General features: G+C 55.0%; 1 protein-coding gene across 7 annotated transcripts in view; it reads right to left on the bottom strand.

The window, feature by feature from the left end:
• The window catches only part of AFAP1 (actin filament associated protein 1), a 157,606-nt gene that overhangs the window by 36,842 nt on the left and 107,883 nt on the right, over positions 1 to 12,881 (bottom strand). For all 7 annotated transcript variants that reach the window (XM_042936994.1, XM_042936998.1, XM_042937000.1 and 4 more), the window contains 2 exons: positions 6,488 to 6,699; positions 1,264 to 1,409 (listed from right to left, as the gene is read on the bottom strand). In XM_042936994.1, coding sequence (XP_042792928.1) covers positions 1,264 to 1,409; positions 6,488 to 6,699 — 358 coding nt within the window. The remainder of the gene's footprint in view (positions 1 to 1,263; positions 1,410 to 6,487; positions 6,700 to 12,881) is intronic.

Genomic DNA, 12,881 nt, shown 5'->3' on the forward strand with positions numbered 1-12,881 from the left:
TTGATTCACCTCAGTTGGGGGTAACACATGGCTCGATCCCTAACATGAGCCCACGTTCCTCTATTCGCCCCAGAACATCTCAGCCAAGCAAGAAATGTTCAGTCCCCAGTGCCGCTCGAGGGACACAGGAACACGGCTCAAATTCGCCGTGGACACCACGTGTGTGGCAAAACGGATGGCGGGACTCGGGGGGAGCAGGCGAGTGCCAGTGTGGACACGGGGGCTCATCTTCTCCGCACTCAAAGGGACTCACCGTCTGAGTGAGGGTCTGCCCACGGCTGCCGGCATGCTTAGCACCACGTGTGGATGGTAAACCCCATCACCCGCTTTGTTTCTACCCACCTCGCCTCGGCCCCAAACGCAGACCCTCGGTCCCTACAGACTGTCTGTGAGGGAAGCAGAAGCAGGCGCCTGGGGATCGGAGACGCGAGACCGGGAAAAGCCTGGCCTCTCCAGAGGGAGCCGAGGCACCGAGAGCCTACAGACCCCTTGTCCGGAATCTCCACATAGTAAATGCTGCGCGGGACCCGCCTGGGTTCCTTCCTCCTCACCCAGCACCTCCCCAGCACAACCCCAGGGCACCCCAGGCTTTGAGACCAGTGTTACTATGAAACTGGTTTTGGCCCCTGGAACTGCCCACAAGAGTCTCGAATGCCCTCAGGGGTCTGGGGCCCTCACCTTGAGAGGTGCTGCTTTGTCATCATTGCGTTACAGAAATAGGAATCAAAGGGATGTTTTCAGACATACAAGCCTTTTTTAAAAAATGAAATCGCAATTTAAGTTTTAGAAGTACATGACTGATGACTCTGAAAATTCTGCCCCGGTGAAAGCAATATGGAAGTCACGTGTCGCATCAAAGCGTTCCCTGAGCATAGGGGCCAGAGACCTACGGCCCGCGGGCCACGGCCAGCCCACTGCCTGTTTCCGCAAATAAAGTTTTATCGGGACGCAGCACGGCCATTCGCTGATGCGGGGTCTGTGGCTGTGGTGGCAGAGCCGGGCAGTTTTAACAGGGAACGTGGCCCACAAAGCCGAAAACACTTCTGGCACCTGATGGAAAAAGCCTGCCAACCTCTGCTCCAATAGAAAGCGCTCCAACAGAAAGTGGGAACGGCAAACATTTCAGCAAAGTTCAGATCAATGTAATGCCAAAGGGAGAGTCGTTAGTAGTCTTCCTTCCCCGAGGCTACGCACACAGGGAGTGAAAAAATCCGTGAAAAGGGAGCACTGTTTAGCTTTGGTGCCACTTCCCAGGGGTCTTACCAGAAGGTTTGTTTGGCTGTCTGGATGACGTTCGCGGACGTCTCCACGTCGATGTAGTCGTAGTGCAGGGCCCCAGGGTCTGTGGAGGACCCCGTCTCAGCCAGCAAAATTCCGATCCATCTGCCCATGTCCTCTGAGGAGGACGCCTAGCGGGGGAAGGGAGAAGCGTGCATTTACGTAAGTGATGGTAACGAGCCACACACTTCCCAACCTCAGCAGAGACGGAGCGGCAGAAAAGGGAAGGGAACAGGAAGCACGGAGCGGGCACAGAGGACGGAGCCGCGGTCCCGGCCTGAGTGACAGGCCCACGCTGCGTGCACACCAAGCCTGGACACCGGAAGTCACGCATGGACTTACGGAACAAGATTGAGCCCCGCGATGCCGTCCAGTCTGGGGGACGGCAGCAGGTGCAAGGTGTGGAAATTGCTATGGGAGTGAAATCACAGCTGAAGGAAGCAGCCTAGAAAGTGGCCAGCAAAAAGGAGCCCCCCAGCCCCGGCCAGCCTCACCTGGCATCTCGATGGGGCCCACGCCTCTGGGGGGCGCCAAACCCTGTCCCACTGCGGCCCTTGGTGGGGTCTCCTAAATGGGCCTGAAATGGCAATCTTAATTCTCTTAAGATAGCACAAAAAATCAGCGAAGTTTTCTACCAGTTTATATAAGTGTAGACGAGTTTATATAACTTTATATAAGCGTAATCACGTTTCACAGTCATTGCCCCGCTTGGTGCATGGTTATAGCTTTAAGATGTTCGAAATGGTCCCCATCCCAAATTTGATCCGTTGAATTTGCAAGTCGGAAATATATCTTTAAGATCCTGTTCATTAAATTTTTAAATCATCCTTATCGTGTGATTTAGAAAATCGGATACTTTACTTTATAACGGTATTTGAAGCATTTGATTAATCAAAATACAATGTTTAAAAAGGTAGGGGATGCTGAGTTATTAAGCACGTAAGTTAACAGAATGAGAAAGAAATATTTTTACTCAAATGACTAAATTTTAATATAAAGACAGATCTGCTAAGTTAAGCTTAAAGACTCCAAGAAAATGAAGTTTTGTATTCGTAGCCTTGGCAAGTTGGAATGCTGATCAGAATACACATAGTTGTAAATATTCCCAGAGCCGTTAACACGAGAGGAGCTATTTTTCTTGTGATCATAAAATTGGCTGGCGGTAACAGCTCCCTCCTGGCCGGTAGGGCGTGAGGCCCCAGGACAAAGCAAATGGACTCGAGCTACGCGCCTCCCTGGGGGAGAATGTAACCAAAGTTTGGGGAGTAAAAGTGAATTCATTTAAATACTTGGGTAGGGGCACCTGGGTGGCTCAGTTGGTTAAGCGTCCAACTTCAGCTCAGGTCATGATCTGGCGGTCCGTGAGTTCGAGCCCAGCGTCGGGCTCTGGGCTGACGGCTCAGAGCCTGGAGCCTGTTTCCGATTCTGTGTCTCCCTCTCTCTCTGCCCCTCCCCCGTTCATGCTCTGTCTCTCTCTGTCTCAAAAACAAATGAACGTTAAAAAATAAAAATAAAAAAAAAAATAAATAAATAAAAAAATAAATACTTGGGTAAATAAAAATCCCAAATGTGTTGTTCTCTTTCATCTTTCTGTCCTTCCCCAAACAAAATCTGGATCAAGAAAGTATCTATGACTCAATCAACACTGATTCATCTGTAACTATTTTATCTAAGCATTTTTAAAAGCGTTTTAACACGCCATGTAATGTGTGATTGATATAGTGACACTAGAGTTTATTCGTTGTTTTCCTCATACTTTATAGAATTTTCTAATAGGCTTTTTAAAAAATAACCCTCTGATGCTGGACTGAAATTAGAGGTCTTGGTTATGATCATAACTTTTAACACAGATGTAGGTGTGTGAATGCACATATGTATATACATGCACACTTAGAAATATGTACCACACATGTAACACATACACATGCACACACACACACACACACACACACACCCCTATTTCCTACTCCCACCGGGGGGATTCCACTAGGAGCTGTCCGGAGACATGGCTGGTTCCAGGCCTGGGCCAAGGGAAGGTACGAGATAAGTCTGGAGCATCTTACTGTATCACAACGTAAGGAAAGTGCTCAAAGAATGAAGGGGACCGTGGCATTTTATTACAGGGACACAGCAAGGACCACAGGGGCAAAGTTCAGAGGGACTTCTGCTGGCCAAATCTGGGAGTTTTCCACCAAAGTAAATCATGACAATAAGGCATTATAATCACTGAGAAAAACAATATGCTGTGAATCCCCGCAGATATACGTACATAAGGGATTAATAATTAACGGGAGGAAGGGAGACCCTTCCTTACAGTAGAGGCAAACTAAGGAGCACAGAAGGAATAATGGGAATCCAAAGTGTGATTTAGTTGCCACTACGATGGTCGCCTCATCAATGGATGCCAAAATTAGCAGGTGAAATTCTGAGTGATAACAGGGTATCTACATAGACGGCCTCAAAGTAACTTCCCCATGATGCTTTTAAAAACAAAGGGGGGCGCCTGGGTGGCTCGGTCGGTTGGGCGTCTGACTTCAACTCAAGTCACGATCTCGCGGTCCATGAGTTCGAGCCCCGCGTCGGGCTCTGGGCTGACGGCTTGGAGCCTGGAACCTGCTTCCGATTCTGTGTCTCCCTCTCTCTCAGCCCCTCCCCCGTTCATGCTCTGCCTCTCTCTGTCTCAAAAATAAATAAACGTTAAAAAAAAAAAAATTAAAAAAAAAAAACAAAAAACAAAGGGAGGGGCGCCTGGGTGGTTCAGTCCGTTAAGCGTCCGGTTTCGGCTCAGGTCACGATCTCTCAGTTCGTGGGTTCGAGCCCCGCGTCGGGCTCTGTGCTGACAGCTCAGAGCCTGGAACCTGCTTCGGATTCTGTGTCTCCCTCTCTCTCTGCCCCTCCCCTGCTCATGCTCTGCCTCTCTCTGTCTCAAAAATAAATAAACGTTAAAAAAAAAAAATTAAAAAAAAAAAACCAAAAAACAAAGGGAGGGGTGCCTGGGTGGTTCAGTCCGTTAAGCGTCCGGTTTCGGCTCAGGTCACGATCTCTCAGTTTGTGAGTTTGAGCCCCGTGTCGGGCTCTGTACTGACGGCTCAGAGCCTGGAACCTGCTTCGGATTCTGTGTCTCCCTCTCTCTCTGCCCCTCCCCTGCTCATGCTCTCTCTCTTCCTAATATAAACACTGAAAAAAATTAAAAAAAAAAAAAAAAAAGACAAAAGGAAGACAGTGACTGTGCAGGGGGAAGCCTTGCAGACACCCTGCCCAAGGGATCAGTTACCACCACCAGCCGAGGGGCCAAGTGACGGATGCGCCTGCCCATGTGGCCTGCAGCACACAGCCCTGCTTCCACGGCTCCCACCAGGGAGGCCTGCCCGCAGTCTAACAGCGAGGAGACAGAGATGCGCCCAGACTGAGGGCCTCCATGCAGTAACTGGTCTGTAACCTCTGCACGTCTCTGTGCCAGGAAAAGAGCCAGCTGGACAAAGAGGCGTTGGCTGGGGTTTCCTCGTGCCTTCGAGGAACACTGTGGAGATCAGAAAAGCTGACTAAGGTCGAAGAATCAGGTAACAGGAGGGTGTGAATGACCATTTCCTGATTTTGATAATTATATTGTGGTTTCGGTAAGGGAATACCTCTGTTTTTAGCACATGTGCAAGGAAGCATTGAAGGAATAAAGGGGCAACGTGGCCGTAAAAGTCTGAGAAACGTTACACAGAAGGAGAGGAAGGGGGGTGCGGGGGGAGCGCCCGAGATCCCGCACACGGCAAGATGCTTCTATTGCGGGATACGGTGGAGGGTGCTTGGAGATTTTCCCACTGCTAGCACAACTTTCCCGTAATTCTGAAATCGCCTCCAAATAAAAGTTAAAGTGACCTTAGAAGACATACAGATTACAGTTACTGGCTGGCGTGTCGCATCTCATGACTGACCGAGGTGGGGCTGCCTGCGTGTGGCCGTGTGCGTGCGCGTGACTAATGACGGGGACAGGGAGGAAACACGGGGAAGGGGCCGCCCCGCCTGCGGGCCGCAGACGCACAAGGGCGCCTTCCCTCCCTGGCTCCCCGCCCCAGGTCTGCTGCCCAGGCTCAGCTCGCACAGGAGACCCGACCCGCCTTGCTTTACATCGAGGACGTTGTCTCCTCCTTTGGGTTTTCAGTTCTCTCCCCTGCGCCCACTCTATGGTTTTCGGCCCACGTTTGCAAAAGTGCAGATTCCGGCCTGACACTCCTGTTTTACAGGCGAATCAAAAAGCCATGAGGGAAAAAAGACGCAGTGTGATCCCGCTGTTCCACGGCACGGGGCCCGGGGCCCAGAGCACATAGTGGGTCCTGGCCAGCTTCGCAGGCCCGCAGCCCCGTGGGAGGGAGCAATCTGTGCTAGTCTGGTCCTGCCCCTGTCAGAGACAGTTTCTGTGAAAAGAGCCTCTGGAACAAACACCTGTCTCCCATCAAGACCTCCCAGACCATCAACTGCACAGCCCATGTCCACGTGCTCTGAAGCTCACACGCCTGGTGTTTGTGGACACGTGTGTGTGCGTGTCTTTGTGTCTAAGTCATGGTAATGTGAATGAACAGAGGAACAGAAAAAAGAAGGTCTGAATTACTAGGGGGTAGAAATAAATTAATAGTATAATAGATGGAAAATAAAATTGGAAGTTGTCAGCAGATAGTGAAGAAACCAGTGTCGACTGCTTTTCCGCGTCAGCGAATAAGAAGTTCCCCAAAAGCAGGCAAGCACGTAACACATGCACACCAAGCAGGGGGCTCCTGAAAGCGAAAGGTGTTCTTTTGGGATTTCCGTGTGACTGGCCCGTGAGCCGCCGTCTGTAAGGTTGTCTAAAAACACCTGTTCCGTCTGTGAAGAACATTCCGAAGGGCAAGTGAAAGCAATACCATTGTTTCAAAGGTAGACCATCGTTAGGGGAGAAAGGGGTGACTTTACTCTGAAAAAGCAGTGCGCTGTGTGGAACCGTGTATTTAACCGCGCCAATGCGCGCGGACGACAGGAAGCGAGGCGGCGTCTGGAGACGGGGGGCCTGCACCGTGCAGTGAGAGGGGGCGCTGGCTACGTGCACCATCGCAGAGAGGGGGTCCCCACGGCACGCGCGAGGGACACGACCGGAAGCACGGTGCCCCGGGGCCGGCAGCGGGGACCGGGCAGGAAGGAAAAGCGCCCGGCGGGTCTCCGAGGGTGGCCTTGGGCAGCAGCTCACCTCCAGCACCGCCACCTCCTGTCCATTGCGAAGCAGCCGGAAGGTCAGGGGGTGTTTGGAGTCCAACCCAGGGATCACGTCACAGCCGCGCAGAGGGATGGAAACGATGTGGGTCTTGAGGTCGGTCCTGTCCTTGTGGAAAATGAGCTTGTTGTCCTTGACCCGACACCAGCGCTCCCGCCAGCGGCTGTTGGAGAGCACGTTGAGATAGCCTGCAAGGGGACCACGGAGACCGTCAGCGCAGAACCGCCCCCTGCACACGTGCAAGTGCAAGTTTACGCCAACGGGAAGGGCCGCCCCCACCCAGCGGCTCACTTCACGCAGAGTCGGGGACTCCTGGGAAGGCTGGCGCCCCCTCCCTCCAGACGCCCCTGAGGGCCCGCAGTGGCGGGAGGGGGGGGAGGGGTGCATGCCAGGGAGTGGTTCTGGGAAGGTTAAGGGTTTCGTGGCGATCTGGGGTCGGGCTGGCCGAGCTGAGCCCTCGGTGTTTGCAGGGTGGGAGGGAAAGGACGCAGTGGTCGTCTTACATGACCAAAGGGACACCATATGGAAAAGGACGAGATTCACTCCGGGTAGCTGCAAAATGACACAGCCGGGGCAGAAGTTACGGGAGGCAGATATAGCATCACGCGAGAAAAACACTACCCAAAAAGGAAACTCGATTCTCCTACTCTGCAAGGAATAGGAGGCCTTGGGGGGCGCTGAGTCCCCCGCCGCTGGACGCATTCCAGCAAATGATGGAAGGTCCTGGGCACGAGAGTCCTACAGAAAGAAGGCAAAGATGTCCTCCTGGCCTTTCCCGCAGCCCTCGCGCTTGACGATTTTGTCCGACTGGTGGAGCGCGCCCAGACGGGACGGGAACGCCGGAGTCTGAAGGCGTAGGTCTCTGACACTAAAGACACCATCAGTATGTGAACTAACAGGGCAGGAAACCAGATTTCACAGGGTGGCTGCTGCTTCCTCCCGCTCCGTGATGCTAGGAGATGGCTGCCCCCCGCCCTTGAGACGCAGGAAGGGAGTACGTGGGGCTTAGGACCCTGGCCAGAAAGGAAGAAACGATACAAGGATTTCACAAGTCATTGCACTACTCCTTCCACTCACGCATGCGTGTGCACACACCCACACCCACACCCTGCTCAAAAACAAGACAAAATAAACTCTCTCCAATTCGGGTTTTGTATCGCCTTTTCCAAAGGGTTTAGGAGCACGCATTTTGCTTCTCTCCACGTCTAACACACACAGTCCTGTGTCTTACACACTCCATTAGCAAAGAATAAATGCTATACACAAATCACAATCACAAAACAAAACCCCCAACACACAGCTAAGTTACAGGGCCCATAGCGATGCTTTCTACATCACGTATGATCATCTGCTCAATGAATTCACACATAAAATGCACATGTAAAATGTTAAGTCTTCATTTGGCTCAGGGTGACATCAGTTCTACCGCAAGGTGCACTGCTTCTCCTGGAACTAGAATTTTCATTTGGGGCCTGAGTTGCTGTACTTGTGAAACTGGGGAACAAGGGGAGAAGCCAGCCCATCGGCTCAAGTGCCTGGGACCCGAGCTCCTCGTGTCTTACACATCTAGGAGAGGCTACAGGGACAGGAAAAGAGGCTGGAGTCCAACCGGAGTCTGAAAGGGCTCCTTTGTGAAGGAGGGGGGTCTCTCTGGACCTGTGACTTGTTCAGGCCAGCGACTGCTCCCAGGAACTTAGGGGACACACAGGTGACCAAGTTTCACAAGGAGGCGGTGGGCTCCAGGGCACTGACAGACATTGTGACTGGGGCTGGCAGGAGCATTTCAGGGACAGGGCGGCCTTGGGGGGACAGGAGGTGCCTGGATTGTTAGAACCTCGGAAACCATCACAGGAACCCGGCCTTGGTGCGCAGGGTGATGGGGGAGTGAGACGCTAGGATATTTATTGAGGAATGTGAGCGACAAGACCTAGGAGCTAGATGACTTCTCAGGAACAGTGACGACACTGCCTTCACACTTGCACATGGCTTTCTATTGCAGAACTCGGCACGTGGGGGCACTCTCGCGCGGGCACATGGTCCTGCAGCATGGCAGGGGCCGTTACGGAGCCCGGCTCCACTAGCCAGGGCGATGGTAATCTCTGGAACAGGTCCGGGCACTCTCGTGATATTTTCTTCCCTGGCTGAATCTGGCCGCGAGTCACCAAAACTATCAATTTCTTGACATCGGAGTCCCGAATGGAATGGTTACACTGGACAAATTCTCATTTTATTTGAGCATGACACCATATGAAATTACCGTATTTGACGCCTTCCTCAGATTTGTTTTCAGTTCCCAAACGGGAAAGGCACAAGGGAAAATCACAGTGCACGAGAGGCCCGTCTCTACACACAGTGAACACCACAGTGACGCGTCCACATCGGGCAGCAGGCCTCCACCACCAGGCTCGCTGCCCTTTGCTCTTCCAGAAAGGGGTGGCCTAAAGATCCCATCTTCCGGGGAGGGAGCACAGGGAAATGACACACAGCCATCTAGGGCATCTGGAGTCACAGGGTCGGGGGACACGGATCCCGATGGGCCCCATGCACACTTCAGCTGTAGCACACCCCCACCACCAGATGGTGCCAAAGCGCAGCCAGGCCCGCTAAAGACAGGGAGGGACGGGTCCTGCCGCGAGAACCGTACCCCCCAGGCTCAACGGCCACCCGGGTCCGGGTCAGATCCAGGAACCGCACGAGGCAATTCGGAGGCAATTTTATTTTTATAAGATCCCACCCATCGTGTCAGGTGAGACGTCAGTGTCTCTTAACAGTTTGGGAATTTCAGTTTGATGTTTTGAGATTAGTCTTGCTCTGAACGCTACGTTTCTCGCGAAACCGTGGCAAGAGGCTCAAGGTTCCCTGAGAGCTCGATGGGCCGGAGACTGGACACACGCTCTCGCGTGCGGCCGTTTGCATCGCTGGCGTCTCAGGCCTCAGCGCCAGGTGCTCTCAAGCACAAGCCGCTGGGGAGAGCAGGCGGGAGCGGGGCCGAGCGTCCCGCGTTCTCCGCAGGGCGAGAAACGTGGCGTCTGCCTGCCAGGCTCTGGTCCCCTCTCAGGAGGGCTCTGGTCCCAGTGCGATGGTGGTTTCACTTGCGGCGAGCCTTGGCTTACAATCAGCCGGGAGGAGACGCCCAGGGGAAGGAGGGGAGACCACACGTCCTGACGCTGCCACTGGCTGGTCCCGGTCCCGCCCACGGCAGAACTCCCCTGCCCACCTTAGACGCCTGCCCCCCAAAGGCTCACGTGTCCAAGAACGAGGATGCCAACACCCCAGGGCAGCGACTTATGTCACGCACTCTTTCCTCCCCCTTGATTAAAGGTCACCTGATGTCCTGCGGGGCAGGTTGTGACAGAAGGGGAGAGGTATAGAGTTTCCCCGCGTGCCAAAAAACCCTACTGTTGAAAACTCCACAAAGTCACAGAATGCTTGATGTAGGAGGGACCCTGGGAATATCCAGCAAGGCCTCTCACTAGCTCAGGTCATGCTGCCTCCACAGAGACCTCCACCTTGACCCGGGGCCTCTCCTTCCACCCGCTTCTGTATTTCTCAGTACCCAGGCTGCTCCCCCCGGTACTGCCCTCACGCTGCTTTGGTCTGTCTGTCTGCTTGGGTTTTTTAAAATAAGCTCATCAGGTGAGCAAATAACAACAACATTACTTATTAAGCATGGACCTTAGTGTTTCAGGATTTCATCTTTAACTTTCTTAAGAAGACAAAGTAAGCATGGGCCCATTTCCCAGAGGAGCAACCTGAGGCCTAGACAGATTCCACAATTTGCTGAAGGTAATTGAGCCAGTCGGGCGTGGGCTGCACTGCCCCTGTCTGCCAGGCTCTGCGCCGGGCACTGGGGCGTGACTAGGGAGCCAGGCAGTGTGAACGTGACCCAGGAGGATGGGAGGGACAGCTGTGGAATCAGGCTGGGACATGACCATCAGAGGCTCTGAACCGGGAGGCAGAAGCAGCTCTCGTTTCAGCACAGGACCCTGAGTTGTCACAGCTCGCGCCTGGTGGCCTGGAGGGCACAGAGACGGCGGCCAGGTGGGGCTTGCACGCTGGTCCGGCAATGGACAGACGGGGCGGAGAGGATGAGGACACGTGTCTCCCGACCCCTGCCGAATGTAGACAGGGACAGGCAAGCACCAGAAGGGGGCCAACAGAAGATCCCTCTTTGCCGGGGGGGGTCTGGTGCACGTCTCAGGCCGCAGCCTGCGCGTGGCGGTATGTGAGCGCACTGGGCTGACGCTCACCATCACTTCAGGGCCTCGGGGCGGTAATGGGCAGCGGTACAGGGCTGGCTGGGCTGACCCAGTCAGCGGCCGCGGGACCCACTGCCCCAGCCCACTCCCCGTGGAGCGCCTGCAGAAACCATCTCCTACCCCCACTGCATCGTTATCATGCACCCGGAGGCCCACCTGCTGGGCCGCATTTCACGGAAGGGCTGGATTTGAACCCAGGTCTCAATCGCTCCCGGGAGCTCGCGTCTGCCCGCCCAGCGGCACGGTCCTTCCGGCCCGTCCAGCTCAGCTCCCCTCTGCTTGCCGCACGGGGGCAGCGGCCGCACGGCCACCACTCAGCAGGATTGGTGTCTCCGGCCTTTATCCAGCTGACATTTTCTGCGTAAAACTTTACAGAGGTACTAGAATAATTGAGAATAGTCATTTTCCTCCTGCCTCTCTCTACAGACCCCTTCTGTGGCCCCTGGACCCAGCGAAGATCTAAATGACAATTTTAAAATCTTGTGGACAGAGAAGGTTCTCTTAACAGAGACGAAAGATATCCACTGAGCAGCTTGATAGAAATCCACACCTGCATATCACAGGTTTCAGATTCACCCTTTCTGCCCGCTGAGTGACCAAGCATTTCCAAGAAAGTGCCAGCAAAGGATTTCTGGCAGTGCCGGATGGCCAATACAATCAATGAGGCCGTGTGCGAGGGGTTATGAGCGGGGAGTCTCCCGGGGAGCGAAGGGCTATGCAGGAGGGAGCTCCAGGGAAGGAGCAGCGTCGGGCCCGTGGGCCAGCTGCGCCTCCAGGGGCTGTGAGGCTCCCGCAGGCCAAGGCCTTCCAGAGCTCAGCGTCTGGACCCTGCGGTCTAGCTCACCTCCCACGTCAATGTTTGCTTTTCGTGACAGAATTTCTGTTTCCTTTTTTGGATGGCTCCCTCCTTGCATTTCTAATCCCTAACTCCCCTCCAGGGCCAGTGCGAAAGGAGGGACAGTCCCACACCACCCAGAGACTCTTGCCGCACCAAGAAAGTCAGAGGCAAAAGGGAAACAGCATCCTGGCGTCACCCCTCTGTGCTAGAGCCCCGCCCCCACCCCTGCTGTAACTTCAACAAGGTGATGCCCCCTCCTTCACGTAGGGCAGTGGACAGAGCATCAGTCGGCCCGCCCCTATGACCCCACTGTCATTTGCCAAGTTCGGGGACCTGAATGCACGGGCTCCTTCGGCTGCCAGGGCGCTCCCCGACAATCCAGAGATGACAGCTTAACGGGACCTCCCGAGAGGACCCCCAGCCGGCTTCCACGGCACGTGCGCCACCACCCAGGGTTGCCCCGGCCTGACGAAGGACAGGTCTCTACAGGGCCCGCGGAAGCCTCATGCGGGTGGCCTCCTCGAACCCCGACTGTCAAGGCCAGAAGGGAGCCGGGACTCCCCGTGACCTGCCCTAGGGGTACGGCACGTGCCTGCGTCTAGCACTCTGCAGCCTGCCCCTCCGCCACAGCGCTACCTGTCCCTAGCGTCCTCCCGGCACACGGCTCGCGCCCTGGCACGCGGCAGCTGCTAAATTAACTTCCCCTTGTCTGTATGGCCAACTCGGGCACTTGGGGTGGCATTCCCAGTAAAGCCCAATACCCCGGGCAGATGGATGCTCGCGGAGAGAGGGGTGAACAGGGCGAGTCTGCAAAGGGAGGGGACCAGGGACCTGCAGGGACAGAACCCTGGATGTGCCGCGGGTCTACGAGCACCCACGGCCTACCCTCGGTTCCGAATAGAGGCCAAAGCCCCGCCGTCCAGCTTTCGGTGCTGTTCTCCTGAGAACGGCTGCACGGTGGCCAAGGAAACAGGACACCTGTCCAACCTCACCCGCCACTTGTCCCCAGAGGCTGCCCTACCGGGCCTCCACCTGGCCAGGGTCCCTGTGACACTCTCCCGCTGTGCCGGCTTCCCTCCTCTGTCACCAGGCCACGCTGCACGTCTCCTCCCGTGACTCCTTGTTCACACGGGAGGGCCGGGGCCGCTTTGCGGGTGCCCACCCCTTCCTGGACAGGGCAGCCCCTCAGAAGGGACTTGAGGTGACGGGCTGAGCGACAGCACCGCCAGGATGCTCGTTCTACCGCTGTAGCCCGGGGGGAACGCCAGCGGTA

Source organism: Panthera leo, chromosome B1 (genome assembly GCF_018350215.1).
Source record: "Panthera leo isolate Ple1 chromosome B1, P.leo_Ple1_pat1.1, whole genome shotgun sequence".
NCBI lineage: Eukaryota > Metazoa > Chordata > Mammalia > Carnivora > Felidae > Panthera > Panthera leo.